Genomic DNA, 27,470 nt, shown 5'->3' with positions numbered 1-27,470 from the left:
TTCAGTTAGTAAGTTAAGTGGAAAGGTGTCTGGTGCAAGACAACATATTTTGATGAGACTAGACATCTTACATTTCTCAAGTATTCGGATTGTCTGTAAAGAAAAAAATAGATGAAGAAGATTCAGTTGTATACATGCTATGCAGGAACAGACATATACATATTTGTAGATAAAAACTGCCCATTTACTTTCTGTTTTAAAGTTATTTGACCCCACTAGTTGTCTGGATGCTGACATTACCTCTATTACAGCTGGTACAGCAAACAATATACAGTTATGAGAAAATGTGTGCAAACCCTATGGAATGATCTTTATATTATGCATGAATGACTACTAAAAAATACCCCACACATTTAAGGAGCCAATCATGAGATTCTAAGAGTTTCAAAACATTCTCTCACTATTACTGTTCACACAACAGCTTTACTAATACAATACTACAAGTGTTAGTGGAGTCTGAAGTTTTGAAATGAGATAATGGAAGAAATCAAATAACATTTTGTTGCAAAAATGCAAGTGCAAAATTGCAGTTACCTCCTCATCAGGTTCTTGATCTGAATCTGACTCCTTTGAGGAGAAAAAAGCAGCAAAAGAGTAAGAGAGAAGATAGAAAGGACAGAGGTGCAAGAAAGACAGAAGGGGACAGAGTGAGCAGGCAAAGCAGTTATCACAGCAACAGAACATGTCTGAAGCCAGGCAGTGAGGTGTGGTATGGTATGACAGGGGTTAGATGCAAAAGAAATGCATAAAAGCATTTATCAGTTATTAACTACAATACAACAACAACAACAACAACAACAATAATAATAATAATAATAATAATAATAATAAATAAGGTAATAAAATTAAGAAATAAATGGAAAAGGTGGCTCCAATGACGAGGCCTTCTAAATAACCACAGCAATGAATTGTGTAATAGACCATTTAAATTTTGTGGTGCTTCAACTATGTCTGATAAAGTTACTCACACGTTAAAGTTTACAGTATATAAAACTATGTAGATATTGTGGTCTGAAACACTCATATAACTGCAACAAAATGATCATAATGCATGCAAACCTGCCATAAAACTGACAAAAAAAAAAAAAAAAATGATGATGATGAAATTTCACTGGACAATGCATTTTGCAGTAACAGCATATGGTCTGAACTTACCTTTGAGTAAGCTGGCAGGGTGATGTTTAAATTGCATATTGCATTATGAGTCAAAGTCCTGTAAGATCTTGGCTCTTTTGTGAAGGACAAACGTCCACAAGGCTCTTGAGTGTTGTCTCGCATCTACAAGTGATTCACCAAGTGTGCAGTTAAACCATTGTTTGGATCCAATTCTAATTCTTCAGATATATAAATGCCTCCTAGTTGACTTACTTTGATAAGAAGAGCCAGTCGATTCTCTTTAAAGGCATAGAAGCTGAAAAAATGATGCTGGCCACTTTTTGTTAGAGGAACCAGGTTTCCAAAACAGACTACATAGATTGGTTTTCCTTCTAATACCTAGAATGCAACATAATAACAGTCTCTATGTTAAAAACCCATTTAAACGTGTGTGTGATTGTTTAAATCTTATTCTTATTATGGAAAACATTACTAAATTATACACTTCAAGAGCGGGAAAATTAGGCCCATGTGACTGAGAAGATAACATGTTGAATAATGTGAGGGTAGGAGACTTGTAGGACTCTAGCTGCTGCATTTTGGACTACCTGTAGCTTGTTTATTGATGAAGCAGGACAACCACCTAGAAGTGCATTACAATAGTCCAGTCTAGAGGTCATAAATGCATGAACTAGCTTTTCTGCATCAGAAACAGATAACATGTTTCGTAGCTTGGCAATGTTTCTAAGATGGAAGAATGCAGTTTTTGTAACATTGGAAATATGATTTTCAAAAGACAATTTGCTGTCCAATATAACACCCAGATTTCTGACTGTAGAGGAAGTAACAGTACATCCGTCTAGCTGCAGATTGTAATCTACAAGATTCTGTGTGGTGTTTTTTGGTCCAATAATTAATATCTCTGTCTTATCCGAATTTAATTGGAGAAAATTATTTGTCATCCAATCTTTTACATTTTTAACACACTCTGTTAGCTTAGATAATTGGGAAGTTTCATCTGGTCTCGTTGAGATATATAGCTGAGTATCATCAGCATAACAGCGGAAGCTAATTCCGTATTTTCTAATAATATTACCAAGGGGCAACATGTATATTGAAAATAGAAGGGGACCTAGGACGGATCCTTGTGGCACTCCATATTTTACTGATGATAAATGAGATGACACCCCATTTAAATAAACAAAATGGTAGCGATCGGACAGGTAGGATCTAAACCATCTTAGAGCCTGCCCTTGAATACCTGTATAGTTTTGTAATCGATCTATGAGTATGTCATGATCTATGGTGTCGAACGCTGCACTAAGATCAAGTAGTGAGTAGTGAGGCTACACCTCCGAGACAAGCACAAATTATGCCAACTCGCGCATAAAACATAATTAGTTAGCTTGACAGATAATAATAACAGTTTGTTAATCTCTGCTCAAAACTAATGTGCTGCTAAATTGCTGCACACAAGCTCACACATAACATACAGATTGGCGCATACATTCAGGAATTAAGGAAAATGTAAAAGTTACAGCATATTCTTTCTCTTTCTTAAGTAACTACCATCAGCTTTGCCATAGTAGAGAGATATGTTGCACAGACAAATAAGCTAAGCGAGTTAAGCAGTCATTTAATATGGACTTGGGCTAATTGTAGTGTTCCATAAAACCATTTTAAAACAATTTTTCTAGTATTATGCATTAGGTCCTCTTCAGGAACTCGAGCTGTGTCGGAGGACGCTTTGGGAATGCATCAGAGGGCGCTCAGATGCTCTGCCTGTCTTTCTTCAAGGAGATTTCACAAGCATCAGTTGCACAAACATATTATGCCAGATATTATAATGAGCAGCATTAATTGGGAGTGGAGCTCGTGCAGTCGGCTCTCTGGGGCTGATTGTGCTTTTTCTGTTGTTAATTGCTCTGCTTTCACCGGGCACGCTTTGAGGAGTGTGTCCGTGTGTGTGATCTTGTGATCGTGGTCCTGCTGCTGCTGAGGCACGCGGCAACCAAGATCACAGGGATCGCACATGATCTAGCGGACAGGCTGGAGAAGGTCCTTCCTATCTCCAACTGTGTTCCCTAGGGCTAGAGCCATCGCTGCGGTTTCTTCCTCCTCTGAGTGAGAGCTCGTTGCAGCTGCAATCTTTCTCTGAGGAGACTGATGTTGTTTGTGTGACGGAGCGGCTTGCGTGCTGCCGAGGCAATGCATATATTACATCATTTCATTTTTTGATGTGAATCTTTCTACAAAAGACCGTGTTTACTCATCTGGTTGTTTGACTACATTTAATTCTGAGGAATAAAATGAAATATTTATCTGACTATGAAGAAGTTAGAATAATAGAAGAAGTTAGATATATAGGGGCTCTTGGTATGAAAATTTCTCAAGCACGTGTTTACATATCTCCCTTTGAGGAGATTGAGGCAGTCAGTTTTTATTTATCTCCTTGGGGAAAGTAATTTGCAGCATACTCCAACAGACATCACAATCATACATACAGGTGCCTGTCATATAATTAGAATAACATCAAAAAGTTGATTTATTTCATTAAGAAAGTGAAAATTGTATACAACCCGAATTCTGGAAAACATGGGACGTTTTTTTAATTTTAATAAAATGAAAACTAAAAGACTTTCAAATCACATGAGCCAATATTTTATTCACAATAGAACATAGATAACATAGCAAATGTTTAAACTGAGAAAGTTTACAATTTTATGCAAAAATGAGCTCATTTCAATTTTGATTTCTGCTACAGGTCTCAAAATAGTTGGGACGGGGCATGTTTACCATGGTGTAGCATCTCCTTTTCTTTTCAAAACAGTTTGAAGACGTCTGGGCATTGAGGCTATGAGTTGCTGGAGTTTTGCTGTTGGAATTTGGTCCCATTCTTGCCTTATATAGATTTCCAGCTGCTGAAGAGTTCGTGGTCGTCTTTGACGTATTTTTCATTTAATGATGCGCCAAATGTTCTCTATAGGTGAAAGATCTGGACTGCAGGCAGGCCAGGTTAGCACCCGGACTCTTCTACGACGAAGCCATGCTGTTGTTATAGCTGCAGTATGTGGTTTTGCATTGTCCTGCTGAAATAAACAAGGCCTTCCCTGAAATAGACGTTGTTTGGAGGGAAGCATATGTTGCTCTAAAACCTTTATATACCTTTCAGCATTCACAGAGCCTTCCAAAACATGCAAGCTGCCCATACCGTATGCACTTATGCACCCCCATACCATCAGAGATGCTGGCTTTTGAACTGAACGCTGATAACATGCTGGAAGGTCTCCCTCCTCTTTAGCCCCGGAGGACACGGCGTCCGTGATTTCCAACAAGAATGTCAAATTTGGACTCGTCTGACCATAAAACACTATTCCACTTTGAAATAGTCCATTTTAAATGAGCCTTGGCCCACAGGACACGACGGAGCTTCTGGACCATGTTCACATATGGCTTCCTTTTTGCATGATAGAGCTTTAGTTGGCATCTGCTGATGGCACGGCGGATTGTGTTTACCGACAGTGGTTTCTGAAAGTATTCCTGGGCCCATTTAGTAATGTCATTGACACAATCATGCCGATGAGTGATGCAGTGTCGTCTAAGAGCCCGAAGACCACGGGCATCCAATAAAGGTCTCCGGCCTTGTCCCTTACGCACAGAGATTTCTCCAGTTTCTCTGAATCTTTTGATGATGTTATGCACTGTAGATGATGAGATTTGCAAAGCCTTTGCAATTTGACGTTGAGGAAGATTGTTTTTAAAGTTTTCCACAATTTTTTTACGCAGTCTTTCACAGATTGGAGAGCCTCTGCCCATCTTTACTTCTGAGAGACTCTGCTTCTCTAAGACAAAGCTTTTATAGCTAATCATGTTACAGACCTGATATCAATTAACTTAATTAATCACTAGATGTTCTCCCAGCTGAATCTTTTCAAAACTGCTTGCTTTTTTAGCCATTTGTTGCCCCCGTGCCAACTTTTTTGAGACCTGTAGCAGGCATTAAATTTTAAATGAGCTAATTAAGTGGATAAAAGTGTAAAGTTTCTCAGTTTAAACATTTGCTACGTTATCTATGTTCTATTGTGAATAAAATATTGGCTCATGTGATTTGAAATTCCTTTAGTTTTCATTTTATTAAAATTTAAAAAACTTCCCAACTTTTCCGGAATTCGGGTTGTATTATATTCATTCATTACAGACAGACTGATATATTTCAAATGTTTATTTCTTTTAATTTTGATGATTATAACTGACAACTAAGGAAAATCCCAAAATTCAGTATCTCAGAAAATTAGAATATAACTTAAGACCAATACAAAGGAAGGATTCTTGGCCAACTAAAAAGTATAAAAATGAAAAGTATGAGCATGTACAACACTCAATACTTAGTTGGGGCTCCTTTTGCCTGAATTACTGCAGCAATGCGGCATGGCATAGTGTCGATCTGTCTATGGCACTGCTCAGGTGTTATGAGAGCCCAGGTTGCTCTGATAGTGGCCTTCAGCTCTTCTGCATGGTTGGGTCTGGCATATCTCATCTTCCTCTTCCGAATACGCCATAAATTTTCTATGGGGTTAAGGTCAGGTGAGTTTGCTGGCCAATTAAGAACAGAGATACCATGTTCCTTAAACCAGGTACTGGAAGTTTTGGCACTGTGTGCTGGGGCCAAGTCCTGTTGGAAAATGAAATCTGCATCTCCATAAAGTTGGTCAGCAGCAGGAAGCATGAAGTGTTCTAAAACTTCCTGGTATACGGCTGTTTTGACTTTGGACCTCAGAAAACACAGTGAACCAACACCAGCAGATGACATGGCACCGCAAACCATCACTGACTGTGGAAACTTTACACTGGACCTCAAGCAACGTGGATTGTGTGCCTCTCTTCGCTTCCTCCAGACTCTGGGATCCTGATATCCAAAGGAAATGCAAAATTTACTTTTATCAGAGCACATAACTTTGGACCACTCAGCAGCAGTCCAGTCCTTTTTGAAGCGAGATGCTTCTGATGCTGTCTGTTGTTCAAGAGAGGCTTTACACAAGGAATCCGACAGCTGAAACCCATGTCTTGCATACGTCTTTGTGTAGTGGTTATTGAAGCACTGACTCCAGCTGCAGTCCACTCTTTGTGAATCTCCCCCACATTTTTGAATGGGTTTTGTTTCACAATCCTCTCCAGGGTGCGGTTATCCCTATTGCTTGTACACTTTTTTCTATCACTTCTTTTCCTTCCCTTCGCTTCTCTATTAATGTGCTTGGACACAGAGCTCTGTGAACAGCCAGCCTCTTTTTCAATTACCTTTTGTGTCTTGCCCTCCTTGTGCAAGGTGTCAATGGTCATCTTTTGGACAACTGTCAATTCAGCTTCGTCTTCATCTTCCCCATGATTGTGTAGCCTATAGAACTAGACTGAGAGACCATTTAAAGGCTTTGCAAGTGTTTTTGCAGGTTTTGAGTTAATTAACTGAGTAGAGTGTGCCACCAGGTGTCTTCAATATTGAACCTTTTCACAATATTCAAATTTTCTGAGATACTGAATTTGGGATTTTCCTTAGATGTCAGTTATAAACATTAAAAAGAAATAAACATTTGAAATATACCAGTCTGTGTGTAATGAATACATATAATATAGAAGTTTCACTTTTTTAATGGAATTGAGATAAATCAACTTTTTGATGATATTCTAATTATATGACCAGCACCTGTATATAGCATATACAAATTAGCAATCACTGATTTAAAATTCAATCTAATTTAAGCTGATCAGACCAGCTGACCATCAGTCAAGGCTGGAAGAAGATCTGTTATTTATACATCGAGGAACACAATATCTTCTGACAGATGGTAATAATTCAAATGCATCCATAAGGGGATGCCTCTTATCATTCACAATGATATTAGCTTTACTCAGCACACTCTCTTTATATATACTCTCTATACTTGTTAACTTAGTTACCAACATTTTGCTTATCATTTTACATTTATAACACTTAGTTAACAGTTAATTTTTACAGCTAACACAACGGCTGTGAAAAACTATGTAGAATTCTAATTCCAAACAATAATTCCAATTAGTTGTATAAATTAATGTAAGTATTCATGGTAGTCTGTTTATTAGGAACAACTTTTTATATTTGGTAAAAATCACAGCAAACAGCTCAATAAGGCTTTATACAAAACTTTTCATATGTAGTTTCTTGGGAATGCTCAAAATTATTGGAACCAGCTGATAATTACTTCCTTTCTGATAATAACTTCCCCCTCCCTTTGATGTGGTATCACATAAACTAGTCATATTTTATTTACAATAATAACTAGGGGTGGCATGGTTAAACTTTTTCACGTTTCGGTTTGTTTAATGGTTTTAGATTCACTGTTTCTGTATAGTTCGGTATGTGCTATGTTTATGGATAAACTATACTTTATAATAATTTTTTTTTTAAAAGAATATTCTATCCAACTATGAGCAACAGCACAAATAAATACAATACAGTAAAGAAACAAAAAATAAACAGTGATTTAGCATATAGCAGGTCTAGCATTAGTTTTTATTTACATAAATTGAATAAAGTAATCATATGTAAAACAGCATTGCATATTTGACTGTATAAATTAAAGATTGTTCTTTATTAAAGTTACAAAAGCTTTTTAATCAAGAGCAGTGAGTAGAGTGACCACCTGTCCCGCTTTATGTTGTACTGTACAGCAATTTTACCCTTTGTCCCGAGTCGTACAGTACGTCAATTAAACTGTTGAATGGTGCACGAATGCCTCCTCAACATTGTCAACAATCTCAAATTGGAGAGCGCACACTGTTCGTTCAGGTTAAGCAGCCATGGCCAATGTGGCCCGAAAAAGAGAAGATGCACTTTTAATAGCGAATGGACCACAATACTCTTGGTTAAGACCTGTAGATGGCGAAGAAGAGAGAGCTTTTGCACATGTGCAGTTCTTTAAGTGGGCCGGTACGCACCGGTACTCAGTGCCGCCACTTCCAAATATAGCTCTTGAGCATACCGCCACCTCTCCGTGCATCCAGAACGTGCTTTTAGCGTACCGGTACGCTCATTTGGACATCTGTTTTAATAGAGGTTTTAATCCTTTGCCTGCGCTGCAGCTTTTCAGAGCGCCCTTCACAATGCACGCTTCCTAATTCGTCCCACCGAGAGCAGAGACTACATTTCCCATAAACCCTTGAGTTTTACAAGTGAAAAGCGCATGCGTTGCTTGTGACGCTGTCAGTGTCAACAACTCAACGTGGCCAGAGAGGGTGTGTGAAACGCGCTCACTCGGCTCGGTAAAAATACAAATACAAAAAAAAATAAAAAATAAAAACAGTGAACAACACTTAATACGCTCTCCTGGCTTCAGACTCGGTCAGAATCAGATGACTCGCTGGCTGACACCCCACCAAGCCAGAATGATATCACTGCAGGTCAGACGCAAGCTAATGAAGTAATGCAGTAGCTCTTTCTAAGGGTATTTTTTCAAAATCCTTTTGCACATTTTATTTATGTTCAGTAGCTCTTTCTAAGAGTATTTTTTCAAAATCCTTTTGCACATTTTATTTATGTTCAGCAGCTCTTTCTAAGGGTATTTTTAAAAAATCCTTTTGCACATTTTATTTATGTTCAGTAGCTCTTTCTAGCTCTGCTTAAGCAAATCCACAAACTAATAAAAGGATTTATAATTATTTTATAAGGTCGTCTGTTGACTGCTGTATATAAAACCCTTTCAATATAGTATGTTGTTACCTCAGGGGATGAGATCATCAACAAAAAAATAAAATAAAAAATAAAATAAATATATATATATATATATATATATATATAGGCTATAATAGAGTACCGGCACCTCTTTTGGGCCACTTCAAGCACTGCACATGTGGAAAGAGTGTTTTCACTGATGACTGCAGCATGGACTGACCAACGGTGCTCTGTGGATCTTATCAAGAGTGAGATTCAAGTCAAGAGCAACTTTGGATATAGCTGCACAGAGTTCTACAGCTATGCATTGAAAGAGAAAACTCTCCTGGATGCAGTACGGACAGACAAAAAGTATACATTTAAGAAGAAGAACAAATAAGGTAAAATGAACATTCGTTGTGTAAAATGTAGAATATATTTGTGGTCCTCTTGCTACACTATGTTGGTTTTTATTTGGTTGGTTTGCTGCTACCCATGTGTTTCAGAAAAGTGCTATCCATGGTGCTGGGGAATGCTGTTGGCCTGCTACCATCTGGATTGTGTTGACACATAGGCAAAATATGTGTCTGCTTGATGGGAGAATGTTTTCTTTTTTTTAATCCCATATAGCCATTCTTATCAAAAAAGATTTTGGTTTACCTTATTTGCACTGAAATAGTTAAACTTTCTATAGACAAGCCCTAAATACTTTGCACTGTATAGGCTAGGCCTTATATTTTGTTGAACTTAAATAGGCTAGGCCTAATATTTTTTTGTGTCTTGTATTTTAAGGTGAGTTTGAATCACTGAGAGCATTTTTTTTTTTTTTTTTAGATTCATAATGCCCGGTCCTTTGGACAGTTGACTAATTTGATAGTCCCAATAAAGACGCGATGTTGCAAAATTAGTGTTTTGTCTTTTGTAGGCCTAGGCCTATGCCTTAAGCTGTAGAAACTTTGGGTGATATTTTGGGTCAGGTAGTATCTTAATCTTGTAGTCAGTGGGATTAAAAAATGTTTTTTGGTAAATTAGATAGACAATATATCTTAAGTTTAAAGTTATTACATCTGTCCCACATTGTCCCACTTTACCATGCTACTTGTCCCACATTTTGTCTGACTGGAGGTGGTCACCCTAGCAGTGAGTGATTTCTTTGTTGTTGCTGTACGATTAATATAAAGACTGTCACTTTAAGAGAATGCACTGATCCAGTAGGCCTACGTTCAGCCGGCTATGTTTGTTGTAGGATACTTACCAAGATGGGCATTTTGACATAATTTTTGTCTAAATTTGTCCATTTAAACACAATACTTCAGAGAAAGCTTAATATTTGCGCGTGTTCCCAGACAGCAATATAGTGTTGGCCCAGATCCGGCCCACATCTGGCTCGTGTGAAATCCATTTGTGCCGGATCTAAGCCGACACTGCTTGCTGTCTGGGTTCTGAGGCGCGGGTTTGTGCGCTTCGGATAAGCGCACTCACAAATCTTCTCACTGCGCACATGAGCTCACGTCTTCTGTCTCTTTAATGTTTAAATGAGTTTAGTTTAAACACAGATATCAATGTGTGTTGTTCAGGTCTCATCTGTGATCGTGCTATCAGCACCTGGGTGATGACGGAATAAATGACTGCTCATAATTCAACATTCAAGGTTTTTTTTTCTCTCTCATCGCTGTTGTTGTAATGTCTGGAAAACCAGAATGCACATCCATCAACAGAAACATATATTAACTGAAGCCAGTTTGTTTTACTTGCTATTTATAGCAAACCATATTACAGATGCTTTGTCAGATTTAAGTTGAACCGTGGTCCTAGCGCATGCCGAGTCGTGTGGTGAACCGAATGGTTCGTTTTTTTTCAGCGAACTGTGCCATCCCTAATAATAACGTGTTAAAAAGGTGTGTTTCATTGAAATAAACTCCAAACCAATTACCATTCAAGGACAATTTGATGGGAACCATTGTTCTAGACAATACTGAGAAATATGGGTTGCACTGAAACAAATTAACAAGAATCCAGTGTAGCAATACTTATGACTCACCTCCACATCTCGGCTACGTGCCACTTCTGTGAAGTTCTCTTCTTGCTCCAAAGTTTTGTGTATTTTATCATCAGTCATACAGAAACAGCGCAATCGTGCCTCAATAGGGTCATGTGTTTTGGCAAAGATGACGAATTTGGCCATGTAAGGTACACAGATGATCTCACGATACACCTGAGTGGCGAAGTTCACCGACTCCTGCACCGGCCTGCAGTCTATAAGCCAGAATCTGATGAAGAAAATATGAGATATATTGGTGATTATTTTAATTAATTAATTAATTAATTAAAACAAAATTGTGGGCTTCAATGAGGATTTGCAGTTAGAACAGGAAAATTTGTCATTCAAAATCAAAGAATAATGTTGCGTCTTTTCCAATCCAAAAGACAAAATAATATACATGAATTTAACATATATTCAGTAATGCTCCACCAGGCAATGCTTGTAGAAAAAAAAAATACCTGGCAGACACGTTTGTGGTGAAAGACACACAGTCATTGGTGAATGTTAATGGTGTAGTCCCAGTGATATCCTCCCATTGAGCAGGAGTGGTCCCACCTACACATGCGAAGATCATCTTTGGTTTCAAAATTCAAAACATGTTTTTAAATTTAACATCAATATTTTTGGTATTTTCAGAAGAATTTCAATGGTTTTCTTGATCTTTGTTTAGTTGATCTCTGGTTTGTCTTCTTATATTTATTTTTATTTATTTTATATTTATTTTTATATCATGCATTTTTTATGATAGAAAAATGTTATGCATATTTTGCAACCTATAGAATGAAGAGCATTTATTTTTGTTTCTGTATATTCCTGTGTACTTTTCTCACCTGTGATGCTGCATAGCAAACATAATGTAGGAGTATCTCCACCTTCAAAGCCGCCAAGGATTGGGTCAGTGGAGCTCTTCAGGACAGGGATGGTCATGGTTATGGGTTTATGGAATTTCCTCCTCCGCGGTTCCAGAGTGACTATAGGGCCAAATGTGGCTTTATTACCCAAATTCTTCCTCACTACATCAGCACTCATTGGTTGAGCCTGGCCAAAAAGCAAAGGCAATAATGAATACAACTATCACAATGATTGGTTCAGAGCAAATTAATAATTTAAAGTGATACATTGTATCTCACTGTCATCTTTTCAAAATGTGTTTAAATATTGCAACTGTTACCAACATAATGTCTGTGATAGCTCATCAGCTGAATTACATAATAAAGCACTAAAATGTAATTGTAAAAAAAATATATGTAAATTTGACAATTTGTAACTTTTGTATTAAACATTTAATTAAAAACAAAAAGAGAGTGGAACACTGAAAGTACATTGTACTATTTCTACTATGAATTTAATTACTGATTAGTAAAACTATGCTCAAACTCTGAAAACTAGTAGAAATTAAAAAAAATATTGTGACACTAAATGGATAGAAATAAATAACTGTTATAACATTTTAATAACATGAACATTATTTTAATGTTATAGAAAAATTAACAGCAGTAACTTATAAATAAAATAAAGCCAATAACTAAACTAAAATATAGCTGTGTGGACTATGGTTTTACATTGAAATATGTTTTATTTAATCTCCATGCTACCTGCAGGCCTACACGGATGCGCTTAGTGAGAGCTCCCTCTGGGAAGACAGCCTGTACTTGAGGGACCACTGTGCTACTCAGAATTCCACCTTCTGGACCAATGAGATTACTGTCCTGCTTAATTCTTGACACCACAGCAAAATACTGTGGAAAGTCTCTAGTGATAATGCGACAGATTCGCTTTCTCTCCAACTCTTCTGGTGGGTCCAGTCCTAAATAAAATGAATATTTATAGGGCACAATCAATGAGGAAGGTTACCATTCAAATCAGTGAAAAGGTCAGTCTACAGTACACAAAGAAAAAAATTCTAATTGTTTAGACCTGCGTGACTATGTTTGAAAGGAGGAAGGTTACCATTTAAATTGGTCATACTCATGTTATGCTTATACTGTATATTGAGTATGTTTTGTTTTTTTCTCACCCTCATTCATGCCGTTGAGGATCTGGTTGAGCTCTTCTCCTGTGTACTCACAATGATGCTCTTTCCAACTCTCTCCTGTTTCACTGCGTAAGATCACCAGCTCCCTCTCTTTTCCTCTTAGAGCCGCAAAGTGAGGGATCTCCACAATCACCGGCCTAAATACACGTGTATTTCAAGAATACATGTGTAAATGTATGTGTTTTGAAAACTTATGTACAAAGTCTATATATGTAAAAATCATCAACAGTTAGGCTAATAAACTTTAGTCTGAAATCACTGTAACAAATGGCCATGAGTGGCTTGCTGTTTTAATATAATGCAATTGGCATAATAATATACAGAAATGGGAACGACAGATTTCCTATTATATTTACTTTTCTCTTGTTCAGAAATGGTAACTGCAAAGATTAGCAACAACTGGATCCAATAAAGTCTATATCATGTAGGCTATGCATTAATAATGTTTATTATGTTAAATTTTTATTGTTTTATTTCATTAGAATGTATAAAAAAGAAAGAAAGAAAGTTTATGAATATCTGAAACACCTCGATATGCCCAGATATCTCTTGATACAAGTCTAAATACTTGATTAGAATTCTACCAGACATACTGTACATACAAGACTATGTCCTAAAAAAGTAAAAACATTCACAAACAAATTACAACATGCCATATACAACAATATTCATATCATGTTTATACCTAGAAATGCACATAACTTAAATTCATGCTGCAAAAAAGAAGAAGCTCAGCAAATGGACAAAAAAAAGAGAGCGAGAGAGAGAAAATAAGATGAGCACAAAAAGCTGGGTACAAACATTCAGAATAACACACTTCACTACAAATAGTATGACAAAATACTTCAAATAGTATGACTAGGGAATGTTTTTTGGTCATGAATTTCCCAAACTTGTGAAATTTTAATGGCGAAGTACACAAGCATATGCATAATTTGTTGATCATTTTCAAAAAGTTTGGAAACGATCATGAGTAATTAAGAAAAAACAACAACAACAACAACAACAACAACAAAAAAACTAGGGTGCACCTATGGTACCATACAACCAAACACAATTAAAAAGGAAGATAGAGTGAAAGGAGAAAGTAGGGAGTGGGACTGGCATCCATTTGGTTGTTTTAAGTGTCACTCCTACCCCAGAAATTTTGTCCCTGGTGGGCCCAGTTGCAGAATGCGGCTAACCAAACTCTCACCCTCATTCAGAGGGGGCGGGGTTGTAGGGAGGTGAAGCTTACTGACATCCAATAGCAGCAGTGAGAAAAGAGAGCATAGATGGCATATTGTCGAGTTTGCTTTGAAGATCAATTTCCATTAAGAATAGTTGTATTTTTTTAATGACAAAAAGTCACATTTTTAATTCCTGTTTGTATTCAGTAGCTAGTAAGAGTACATTACTTTAAAAATAAATAAATAAAAAATGATAAAAAAAAACACTGCAAACACTTTTTTTTCCTGGTTGTTAGAAAAGAACTGTCTATAGGATTATGTAATACATGTGATTATTTTGACTGTCTCATTAACTGTCAAATGCTAGTATTTTCTTCTTATTTTATTCTTATTATATATAATTTTTTTGGTGATATAAATGTTATCAGCAGCTACTATTTTAATTAATTCCTAGTTTGGGGTTAAAGGCCAGTTCCATGCAAATGTCTTGTGTCATGACTTATGAAAGCATTAAAAAAGAAACATAATTTAAACATCAGCAATAAAAATGTTTGTAAAACTGTCTAAATATTCATTACTATTCATTCATTACTACTATTTGTTTTGTATCATCATTCAAATATGTAGTCTCCAGTTGCCATTTTGTTTGTATTCAAATATATATACTGTATAATATATATTCTTGATTAGGTTTACTACTAGATTATGTTTTTGCATATTAAAATGATTTTTCCCCCTTGTGCTCATTTAGTAAAAAAAAGTGGGAATTTTTTTTTTACTAGATTTTCACTATACTGCATTTGACTTCTATAACAATGATATCTATAACCCTGTCCCAAATGGCATGCATTATCTCTTGCGCACAAAGGGGGCACTTTAGAGAACACTTCTGAAACCTAAATGGACAGTGACATTGCCTACTTGATAACAATAATGGTTCCTCTAATTACAAAAATTACCTCTGCCCCTATGATGCATGATGGGCATCCCCAATATTAGACACAGTCCTGTACTTGCACTATACCTTATGCAGATTTTTATATATTAATTGTTAGTCAGCAAGGGAAAAACATATAAAATCAATCATGGAGCAAATTTAAGAAGGATTCATTTTCGCTAGTACAATGAATTTAACGGCAAGCCATTTTGCAAAATAAATAAACAATAAACAAAAATTAAAGTGTTACAACAGCCTTAATACAGAAAAGCAGGAGCAACATCAGTCATTTTAATAGGTGGCGATTAATAAACAGCAATTGAATCCATGCTCTGAGACGGGAGAGGTACGTATCAACTCGTCTAAGTTGAGGGAAGAACATAGTGGAATATGGAAAAACAGTGGCATTTTCCTTTAAAAGCCATCATCTCATATTCTGATAATTTAAATAATCTATATGAAAAAAGATAACATTCAGAGTTTATACCAATGAGACACTACAATCATACACATAAATTGTGTGTGCATTTCACTATCCAATACTCTAATCCACAAACAAACTCATGCCAATAATTGCTTACCCAAGGAAATGGGCTCCAGAGGGTCCAACCTCAATCAGCCTGCTAGCTAGACCGTCACCCTCTACCATGAGGGGCATGGTTGCCAGTCGGTGCCTTTTGACCAGTCTACAGGTGACTCGAGTAGGGGCACTGCATTTCCATGGTGGAATGATCAGTCGTAGACCATTGTGACGGCATCCACGCATGGCACCTCCACGGGCATCCACCATGAAGCTTACTAAGAAACTGCATTGAGGACATACAACATTAAAATTAATTTTAAAAAGGAATCATATCTTCAGATGAAGTAAGAATTAATGAACATTTAATAAAGAAACACTTTAATGAAAACCATAAGCATGTCATGAAATCACAAGTCACCTAGAAAGATGATCATGATATTCCAGCCTGGTCTCATTGTTTATAAGTAGGTATTAGCACGTAACACATGTACAAAATGTGTTTTTTTTATGTTTGGATAGATACTGAAATGTACAATAAGGATGAAGTGACAACATTTACAATGTAAACATTATTTGTTTATTAAAAAAATTTATAAAATATAACAGACAGAAAATGTAAATTTTCTTAATAATAAAAGCCTGAATTTGAGCAGGTTATGTTTGGTTTTTGGTGCATTTCATGCTTTTAACAGCATATTGAAACTTATTTTGTATCCTACGGCAACCATATGTAAGTAATGGTTAAACAATTAAATGTATGCATTTAGCAGACGTGACTTACAGTGCATTCAGGCTATCAATTTTTACCTATCATGTGTTCCCGGGGGAATTGAACCCCCAACCTTGCGCTTCATGGCGCAATGCTCTACCAATTGAGCTACAGGAACACAATTCCACAAATGTTATTCAGTTTTAGGTTTTAAAGTGATGGAAAATTAATGGAGAAAGTGATGGAGAAATTAAATGAAACAATAGTATCAACTAATTAATTCCATGAATTCAACATTCATAAATAATGGTTCATAAATGTGTATGCCTGTACAGTTTTTCATGTTTAAATAAGCAATGTTTCAGATGCATTCAATAACAGTAATATTGTACATTTTATTGTCTATGCAAATATAAGTAAATGTTTGTAGAACCACACAAGGTAAAATACATACAAATACCTATGAGATCCAGTTGGGCATTCAAATGCATAAACATTATCAAAACAACATATTTCAGTGTTTGATTTTCATGCAAACACACACACAACACCTGTCTGGAAATGTGATTTGGATATGCAAAAATACTAGAGACACAACATGCACAGCAAACAAAAATGGCCATGTTTATGTATATTAACATTCTGTTGATGTATTTGTAAATTTAGCAAGAATTAAAATTCTTATGTAATCACTGTCTGATGTTTATGGTAATGCACTTTATTGTCTTTCAGTAGTAAACCTGTTTAACCTGTATCTTTGTACAACAACACATGCTTTCTTATTCCTTAAACTCAATCCTCACAGATTGCAGGACAGCACAAAACAAACAACCATTGACCATTTTCTGTTCCCGAAACAAAATGCATAATCTACTATTGTTCTTTCAAAGAAAATCCCTTTTTCCCCATCAATAATATTTCAGTCAGGAACACTTGTTAATGTCAGCATATTGCGGCAGGATTTGCTCTGAAGGTTCACTGAGGTTTGAACCCCCAAACACAAAGTCATAGTAGTTCAGTTCTAAGATCATTCAGGGAGTGAACTCTCTGAATGGTTAGAAGAGGTGGCATGCCTTAATATTTAAAGAGAATAGCAGACATTTCACATTATTATTAGATGTCACGTGTTGGTATGATAAGCAAAGGAAGTTCCATGGCCACATTATCCACATTTTCCCATTGTATGCCAATGTCTTCCTGGTCTTCTTTGAAAGCTTGTCTACATTGTCTACAGTGTCTTCCTTATTCAGCTGTTGATTCAGCCTATGTCCCTCCATCAGTGGCCACTATGCTCAGAAGGTTGATAAATTGCTAGACTTCCTCAGTCAGCTGTTCTTAAACCATCAGTGGACTTTGGTCTATGCACCTCTCACTCTCAAATTTTCTGATCAACTTCCCAGCCTCTGCGTTCAGGCTGATTGTCACTTTAGTGGATACACTTGTCTCGGCTGGTGAAGATGGTATATTTCAAGAATGATCAGGAATGCTGTTCTCTGGTAAGACACTGGCGAGGATAATTAGAATTTATATATATATACCAGACATAACGTTGAATAACTCCATGAGAGGAAGAAATAATAAAGAAGTTACTTTCCCCCCAACAAAATGAAGTAGCTTGCACAGAAGCTATGCAAGCATCCTTTAACTTAGGCATGGGAGACTGAAAATGGTGATGTGCTAGCATGAATAGCATATCACACTATTGTTAATCGAGCGATTGAATAATATTGCAAATGTAGCTAAGCCACCTGCAGCCCTACAGAAATAGTGTGAATAATGCAAGCATTGTCATACTCAATAAGCGTTTGTAATAAATATCACACGTATATTTTGCTTCCGGCTTTGCTACCGTTCGGACGTTCTAGCTTACTGCTCTGCGCTTTGCTTCTTATTTCTGTACTTTTCTCTGATTTTACTAAGATTTCGACATCAGCAGATAAGCACAGTGCTCAAACAACAGATTTTTGGCACAAACGCTAAAACTAAAAACTCTTTAGGACTGGAATAATACTACAAAAAGAAAACTTTGCCTCCCACTGCCAGCAGCTTACATTCTGGAGACGGGAAAACAACTGCCTACATTCAAAACAGAAGAGAGAAAAAATGCCAAAAATGCCTCCTGTTGGATCTACTTGTTGCATAAACTGCTGAAAACTTCAACAAAGGATTGTGATTCTTGAAACAAAGTTACTTGCTGGACTTCCAAAACAGACGGAACACTTAGCAGACCATCGTCATGGACCCTCTCAGCATACAGCCGGTGAGTCCCATGAATCTTCTGAATCTCAACAGTTCTCATCAGATTGTCACGAGTTTCTCGTATTGCTGCCATAGCTTCCTCTACCCCAGATTCGACTATGACAAGGCTTGTGAATACTGGCATTCAACCACCCCCTATACATCTTGAGAACAGATTTGAAACATTAATGAATGTGGGTGAGGAATCCCCAACTGTGATTAAACATCTATTGGATCAGCCAGCAGCTAACACCGCTACTAACAGGCGCTCAAGGTCGAGCAGACAGTGGCATTCAGCTCAGAGCGCAGCCGAGCCAAGGACTCTGATAGTGGGTGACTCTGTTATCAGAAACATCTGTAGCAGGACTACAGTCGTGGCCAAAAGTTTTGAGAATTAAATAAATATTAGTTTTCAAAAAGTTTGCTGCTAAACTGCTTTTGGATCTTTGTTTCAGTTGTTTCTGTGATGTACTGAAATATAATTACAAGCACTTCATACGTTTCAAAGGCTTTTATCGACAATTACGTGACATTTATGCCAAGAGTCAGTATTTGCAGTGTTGGCCCTTCTTTTTCAGGACCTCTGCAATTCGACTGTGCATGCTCTCAATCAACTTCTGGGCCAAATCCTGACTGATAGCAACCCATTATTTCATAATCACTTCTTGGAGTTTGTCAGAATTAGTGGGTTTTTGTTTGTCCACCTGCCTCTTGAGGATTGACCACAAGTTCTCAATGGGATTAAGATCTGGGGAGTTTCCAGGCCATGGACCCAAAATTTCTACATTCTGGTCCCCGAGCCACTTAGTTATCACTTTTGCCTTATGGCACTGTGCTCCATCATGCTGGAAAATGCATTGTTCTTCACCAAACTGTTGTTGGATTGTTGGAAGAAGTTGCTGTTGGAGGGTGTTTTGGTACCATTCTTTATTCATGGCTGTGTTTTTGGGCAGAATTGTGAGTGAGCCCACTCCCTTGGATGAGAAGCAACCCCACACATGAATGGTGTCAGGATGCTTTACTGTTGGCATGACACAGGACTGATGGTAGCGCTCACCTTTTCTTCTCCGGACAAGCCTTTTTCCAGATGCCCCAAACAATCGGAAAGGGGCTTCATCAGAGAATATGACTTTGCCCCAGTCCTCAGCAGTCCATTCACTATGCTTTCTGCAGAAGATCAATCTGTCCCTGATGTTTTTTTTGGAGAGAAGTGGCTTCTTTGCTGCCCTTCTTGACACCAGGCCATCTTCCAAAAGTCTTCGCCTCACTGTGCGTGCAGATGCGCTCACACCTGCCTGCTGCCATTCCCAAGCAAGCTCTGCACTGGTGGCACTCCGATCCCGCAGCTGAATCCTCTATAGGAGACGATCCTGGCGCTTGCTGGACTTTCTTGGACGCCCTGAAGCCTTCTTTACAAGAATTGAACCTCTGTCCTTGAAGTTATTGATGATCCTATAAATTGTTGATTTAGGTGCAATCTTAGTAGCCACAATATCCTTGCCTGTGAAGCCATTTTTCTGCACGCGTTTCTTTGCAGGTCACCATAGTTAACAATGGAAAAACAATGATTTCATGCATCACCCTCCTTTTAACATGTCAAGTCTGCCATTCTAACCGAATCAGCCTGACATAATGATCTCCAGCCTTGTGCTCGTCAACATTCTCACCTGAGTTAACAAGACGATTACTGAAATGATCTCAGCAGGTCCTTTAATGATAGCAATGAAATGCAGTGGAAAGGTTTTTTTGGGATTAAGTTAATTTTCATGGCAAAGAAGGACTATGCAATTCATCTGATCACTCTTCAAAACATTCTGGAGTATATGCAAATTGCTATTATAAAAACTTAAGCAGCAACTTTTCCAATTTCCAATATTTATGTAATTCTCAAAATTTTGGCCACGACTGTACAATAACATGCTGCCTTCCTCAAGCAACGGCCTCTGATGTGAACAAGGAACTTTAGAACATTCTGATGAAGCACAAGACTGCAAATCGAATCATCATCCATGTGGGGAAGAATGACATTCGGAAAGAGCAGTCAGAACTCCTTAAGAAGGACTTCAGTGAACTCTTTGAAACACTTCGAAGACTCAAAGTTCAGTCGTTCATCAGTGGACCACTGCCAGCAAGGGGAACAAATATGTTTTCACGGTTGCTTGGGTAATAGATCTTGTAATATAAAAGGAGTGAATTTCATTGACAACTTCAATCTTTTCCACCTCCACCCAAACAAACTTGGTGCTAGAGTGTTTAAGGACAATATCTACTTTTCCCTCTGTCATCCTTCAGCAGAGTGTGTCAATCCATTCAGCACATACACACCGGGTCCGAGTCATCATGTGGTTGACATATCCCACAAGGACACTGATAACACCATGCAGCCAAAACAAGCACTGCTGATAGACACTATCCCGGCTGAGCCCTGCCCACAGAGCTCCTCACAGACTGACTGTGGTGTATCAAAACAGCTACAAGATTCAGCACCCAGGGATGACTTTCTGGAAAACAGCCAGGGAAGCCAGGACAACATATCACAGCCACCGGAAACACCAGAGACACAGCCCATTTTACCAGACACATTATCCCTTTCTCCAGCATCTCCACTTCTGTGCTTTTCACAGAAAATGGAGGAATTGGTGTATGCTGGGACTAAACTCTCTCACTCATTTGCTGCAAGCCCGCAGATATCAACAAAAAAACGGCGGGCCCCACAACCACCAAAGCCTGTGGTCCCTGCTCCTGCGAGAGCTCTTCGACCACTGCCTCAACGCCAGGGCCCAAACCCTCTTTCTGCTGAAGGTGAACCAAAAACAACTGATAGCACCTCTCAGTGATATGTGTCGGGTCCCCGCTATAATAACAGCAAAATTCACAAATGCCTACAGAACAAGTGGGAACCCAGTGTGCCTGTAGCTTTCTCTATTTCAGTTTTATCACATGATAGAAAGTCTAAGGTCATCTCAAGCCGAAGGGCAAACTCATCTAATCTGCGGCCTATTATGCATCAAACTAAGATTGATGTAAAGACACAAAGCACAGCCATCAAGTTAGCATCTTTAAACATTCGCTCATTAAAAAATAAATAATTTCTAATCAATGACTTTATAACCAAAAACAATCTGGATTTTAGGTTTCTAAACGAAACATGGCTTGAAGACAGCTGCAATGCAACAGTCCTTAATGAAGCAGCCCCTCCTAACTTCACTTACATGAGTGTCTGTAGGACTGTTAGGAGGAGATGCATTAACAAGAACACAAGTGTACTATTAATGGAGGCTATATCTTTAACACCAAGCATTTCTGCAGACTCAGTTGATACTCTCCTTGATTCCTTTAACTCAAAAGTTAAGAATGTTATATAAGCCTAACAGACCACTCAGATCATTAGGATCGAGTCAGTTAGAAATACCAAGGGTTCACACAAAACAAGGGGAGTCCGCCTTTAGTTACTATGCCGCCCGCAGTTGGAATCAGCTTCCAGAAGAGATCAGATGTGCTAAAACACTAGTCACATTTAAATATAGACTTAAAACTCATCTGTTTAGCTGTGCATTTATTGAATGAGCACTGTGCAATGTCTGAACTGATAGCACTATATTTTCACTGTTTTTTTTTAATTTTATTTTATGTAAAATCATTTTCTAACTCTTTTAAATTCATTTTAATTTTAATAATTTTAAGAGTTGTAAAATTGCTTGTTTTATTCTTGTTATTATTTTTCTACATTATTATTTTACTTTCTTTTATGTGCTATATAAATAAACTTGCCTTGACTTGCCTTGCCTACAGTATATCTCCTAAGCATAGTTGTTTAAATTGTCTATAAGCACCTTCAGGCTCTTGGTGAGAGTGCTTATCAGGAGTCATAGTGTCATAGTGTCGACATGATCTTATCACTCCTACAGTTGCAGAAAACAACTGTAAGTAACCCCTTAATGTGGACTCTGCTGATCTCGTCAAGTTTTTTGATCTGGTTAGCACAGATGGTCTCTTCAAGATCTTGGTCAATATAGGTTGCTAACATTCATTAGCATCAACGACTCCCTCCATGATGACATGACAATGAAGGAAACTGTTGTTTTTGATGGCTTAACACATGAAGTGGGGTGAAACACACTGCGGAGGAGTGTCGTGCCGTCCACCGAGGGCCATCCAGTGCCACCGCCAGGCACCGCGGACTTCAGCGAGGCTGGTGGAGTGATTGGAAATGAGCGGTCTCGAGTCCCACGGAGGAGATTGGAAGGATACAAAAAAGGAGCGACCACAGTGAAGGACGAGAGAGGACCAGGCCTGGACTTTATTTTGTGTTTGGTTTTTGTTTGTTCGTGGCAGTCGTCCGCGAGGGGCTGTTGCGCTGTTTTGTGTTTATTTAGTTATTAAAGCTTTATTTAAGTGTGCGCCGGTTCCTGCCTCCTGCTTCCCGTGAGAGTGAAGTATTAAGCCGTTACACACATTTTTGCATCTTTTTCGCTGACCTGCTGAAGCACACCTTTGGGTCTGCTACTGAAGGCTCCACCTTCTGTTTGGAGCAGTCTATAAATCCAGTTAAACAGTAGGTTTGAATAGTGACTAAATAGCTTTAATCAACACAGTTTCCAAAAAGCTATGGCCAAGGAGATATAGCTACAGCGTGTACTGAGCAATTAGCTTAGCAACAAACATGTTGCCAATACCTAAATGGGGAGGGGGTGCAATGCTGATTTATGCATCAGATTTTTAACACTGTTAGAGAGATGAATTCTGGGCTGGGCAAGTTTCAAAAATAATTTGGATGTATGACCGAGTATTTGTGTGACAATTTCTTACTTCCGGGTTCATACAAGTTACAGTTGTGAAGAGGGCAAAATTCCTCATATGGGCATTTCTCCCGGAAAATCATGCCCAAGACGGCAGATGTTTGTGTGGAGAATAAAAAACCATGAAGCATGTAGTAATGGAGTGTGAAATTCTTTGTGCTGCAAGAACCGCATGTTTTCTGATCTGTTGGAATACGGAGTCTCATGTTTATCTTTAAAATTGATTCTTGAAAATAAGAAAATTTGGTTTTTAACTCCACGCTGGTCTTTATTTAAGGGTTTAATCTATGAAATGGAGTTCTTCAGATGAACTTCGCAACTCCGAAGCAAAAGTGGACTATCAACAAGCATCATCCGGCTGCAGCGCTGCATGGGACTTGCTTATCAATACATGATATTGAATGACTGTGTGAACATGAATATGAAAGAAAAAGAAGAAAATTTTGTCTTAGCTTCATGGTGACACGTTCAGATGAATGGAGAGTGAATTATATCCACATCTGTTGAGGATGCTTGATGTTTTTGATGATGTAGATTACTCTCGATCTAGGGAGGGCCGATCTCGACTGACTGTCCTTCCAATCATGCCACGTACACTGGTCGATGTGGCGAAACGTGTGTTCAAAACATGAATCTGAATTGAAAACTGTATGCTTCATTCACTCCATGTTCTGCCTGAACTACATTTGAGCTCCATTTGTCGCTCAAACTTCATTTATGGCTCAATTTGTATTGTATATATCTGTTAAATGCGGTTCCTAATTTTGGTTGTGTTTTGCTCCCCATGTGTTTCCTATGCCCTATTTCTGTTTGGTAAGTTTCCTGTTCCTATCCTGATTCCAGGTGTTCCCCATGTAATTTCTATTGATCCCAGATGTGTCTCGTCATCCCATACTCCTGTTCTGTGTATAAAGTGTCTTCTCTGTCTTTTGTTCAGGGTTCAGTATTGTTGATGTCTACTCCTTGTGCTATGTGTGATTCTCCGTGATATGAATAAATTCCTTGGTTTTGTACTCCTGGTCTCCTCGCTCCATGTTAATATGGCAAGCATTCATGTGGCAAGCCCGTCAAGTGTTCATGCGGCCCCAGCGTCATTTCCAGCCCCAGTGCCCGCTCTTCATTAGCGCCTTCCAGAGTGCTCTCAAGTGCCCCGCTCCTCCAGAGTGCCCTCAAGTGCCCGCTCCCCTAGAGCTCGCTCCAGTGTCGGCTCCAGTCCCAGCTCCTCGCGCTTTGCTGTGCCTGCTCCTCCAGACCCAGCACCACGTAAGTGCTATCCTGATCCCCAGTTCAACCCAGGAAGGGCTCCTGTTCCCAAGTTAAGCTCACAGAGGGATCATGATCCCAAGGTAAGCCCACGGAAGGCTCCTGATCCCGAGTTTAGCCCAGGGAGGGCTCCAGGCCCTGAGTACAGCCCCCGTAAATATCCCCATTTATTTATTTTTTTGGGGTAGTAGGGTTCCCAGGTTTGGTTGTGTTTTGCTTCCCATGTGTTTCACATGCCCGTATTTGGTTAGTTTCCTGTTCCTGTCCTGATTATGTTGATTTATTTCCAGATGTTCCCCCTTGTAATTTCTATTGATCCCAGGTGTCTCTTGTCATCCCATTCTCCTGTTCTGTGTATAAATGGTGTTCCCTGTCTTTTGTTAAGGGCACAGTATTGTTGATGTCTACTCCTTGTGCTACATGTGATACCCCGCAAAATGCATATATTACTTGGCTTTGTACTCCTGGTCTTCTCTTCCCTCGCTCTATATTCCTGCACCGTAGCAAATTGTGACAGAATTTCAATGTCAATTAATCATTTGTATTAATAAAATAAAATGTTGGCTTTTTTTTTTGTATAAATTATTTTTTTGTTCTATACTAAGTCTGGGTTCATAGCAATGGTATAAACAAATAATGCCTGGATGATGATGATGATAATATCTTAAAAGTATGTTACAGTAACATGTTACAGTAATGGTGTAATATCACATTATACTGAATAAGTGTTGTCTGCCACACAATTCATGATTAAAAACACAGGTTAAAAAACTAATGGGACAAACACTGTGTTAGTCTCAAAGGCATGTTTGTGAAATGACAAATAACATTCAGATGACTTCAAACTTGCAGTGCCTTTTGGCATCTATATGGTATATGTGTGTGTGTATTACAAATTGTAATATTCCAAGAGGTATAGCAAGAACATAGCAGATTATGTGATCCCTGTGTTCTGAATTCTGAGGTCGAATGATGCGTGGCAGTCACCTGCTATTGTCATGGTCATGACATGGAGAACAACAGCTGAAGAACAAAAATACCATCCATCAGAGAGAAAATGTCAGAAAGAGAGAAGGAAGTTTAAAAAACAGAGGAACTTACAGTAAGTGAGAAGTGATGTAGTAACTTTGCATTTTCAAGGCCACCATATACCTACATAGGTTTCTGGTTGTTAAAAATGTGTGTAGAATATAACATATATATATATATATATATATATAAACTTATCACTTAGAGGCAAAGCCTCTATGATTTGGTACGACAGCATTCTACACTGAAGCAGTATATATACCGTGTATATACCTTTTAATACCAATAAGACCAGTAACATATCTAAAAGTAAAAAAAAATCCATTTTGATTCCATGTTGACCGTTAATACAAAGAGTTTCATTATTCGTATGTGTGAGTAAGAGTGTGTTTGATAGAGAGCATGCAGTTGTTTTCCATACCCGGAATGAGCAGGACTTGATGAAAGTGCTATGTTGTCCAAGTTTTCCATTTCCCAGCTATATGAATCCTTTTCATTTTCTCTTGCAAGAGAAGACACCTGGAGTGAATAAAGGCAACTTTGTTAAAACTGGGGCTTTATCTAGTAATGCAAACATGAAATGCAGAACTCAAGAAGCCAGAATCTGTAAAAACCTGTAAATTTATTTAAAAAGAAAAGGTTTACTAATCTGTTAACTAATCATACCAATTTTTGAAGGCCATCACTTGGTATCACAAATAAAAGCCATCATATAAACATTACTTTTAATTAATAATAATAATAATAATAATAACAATATAAATAAATAATAACATAAAAACGCATGGAAAAAATCCTCAACTTTACCTTGTTACTGTATACCATATCCTCCATCATCCCATAATGTTTTACAGGGAAGTAACTTTGGTAAGTGGATGTGTAGGACCTATCCAAACTAAAGAAAAACATACAGTTTATAGATAACATCTATCAATAGGTTGTCATCTTTTACTTTTTAATTATATAGCAGTTTATATACCATTTTTTGTTTGCAAACAGTGACATCGTTATTGTGGGCGGAGTCTATCTTGTGGCAGAAAACAGCGGTTTTAAAGTAGTGGTCTACGGAAGCCATGGCATAAAAGAACAAAAAAGGTCATTTTGAGTTTGCATTTAAAAATTCTGACTTTTTTCTTGCAATTCCAAGATTATATTTCACAATTCTGCTAAGAAAAATCAACTCGTCATTCTCTATTTCTCCTTGGCTCAGAATCATGAGTTTATATTTCACGGTTCTTGCTTTTTTCTCCCCCTCAGAATTGACAAAATTGCAATTGTTGAGTTAAATTGAGTTATAAAGTCTAAACTAGGAGATATAGATTGGCTTTTGCAAGAAAAAAGTCAGAATTGTGAGATTAGGTAAATGTTATATGTTTAAATAGTATTTCATGCTGTAACTGTAGGGCTAATACAATATGTCCCCTATGAACTGCAAATGTGAATATTATGGAGAGGTATTGTTTAAATCAAATTTATTCTTTAAAAGTAGGCTAATCATAGCAGGTTTCATCCAAAAGTCTGCGTTTAGCTTTAAATAGTGTCTTTGATGACAGTATTCTATAAAATGTATTTGCATTCCAATTCTGACATTCAAAGGCACAAAAATATTTTTTTTCTCTTATTCCATGGATTTTACCCATTTCCCTCCACTTGTTCCCAGTGATTTTCTGCCACCACAATGTGCACCCAGCTGCATGTGACGTTACTGTGATGTCTACTCCAAATTAGTCTATACAGACTGTGTCAAAGCCATGGAATCAAAGTATCATTTATTAAAAAAATCCATCCATCCAGTAGCAACTAGTTCTCAAAATACACTGTATTAGAACAAAACTAGTGGATCATCTTTAAGACACACTGATATGTACAGAGTGCAGTTCCTCACTTACCATTGTAAGCGACTATGTCAGCATTAGCAGAAAGAAGAATAGGAGTTACAAATAAATTA

At 37.8% G+C, this 27,470-nt stretch overlaps 1 protein-coding gene across 1 annotated transcript in view; it reads right to left on the bottom strand.

Annotated features, from left to right (window-relative positions):
- The window catches only part of LOC132099029 (ankyrin-2-like), a 130,364-nt gene that overhangs the window by 24,672 nt on the left and 78,222 nt on the right, over window positions 1-27,470 (bottom strand). The window contains 15 exon segments of the mRNA XM_059505404.1: window positions 72-93; window positions 535-567; window positions 1,156-1,278; window positions 1,369-1,494; window positions 10,818-11,046; window positions 11,279-11,375; window positions 11,651-11,858; window positions 12,416-12,627; window positions 12,838-12,992; window positions 13,993-14,091; window positions 15,543-15,767; window positions 25,481-25,516; window positions 25,944-26,041; window positions 26,330-26,417; window positions 27,412-27,423. Of these exon segments, the coding sequence (XP_059361387.1) occupies window positions 72-93; window positions 535-567; window positions 1,156-1,278; window positions 1,369-1,494; window positions 10,818-11,046; window positions 11,279-11,375; window positions 11,651-11,858; window positions 12,416-12,627; window positions 12,838-12,992; window positions 13,993-14,091; window positions 15,543-15,767; window positions 25,481-25,516; window positions 25,944-26,041; window positions 26,330-26,417; window positions 27,412-27,423 (1,763 nt within the window).

The sequence above is a fragment of the Carassius carassius genome, chromosome 2 (assembly GCF_963082965.1).
Source record: "Carassius carassius chromosome 2, fCarCar2.1, whole genome shotgun sequence".
Taxonomy (NCBI): Eukaryota; Metazoa; Chordata; class Actinopteri; order Cypriniformes; family Cyprinidae; genus Carassius; species Carassius carassius.
Note: the sequence above shows the minus strand (reverse complement) of the source record. Positions and strands in the feature narration are given on the sequence as shown.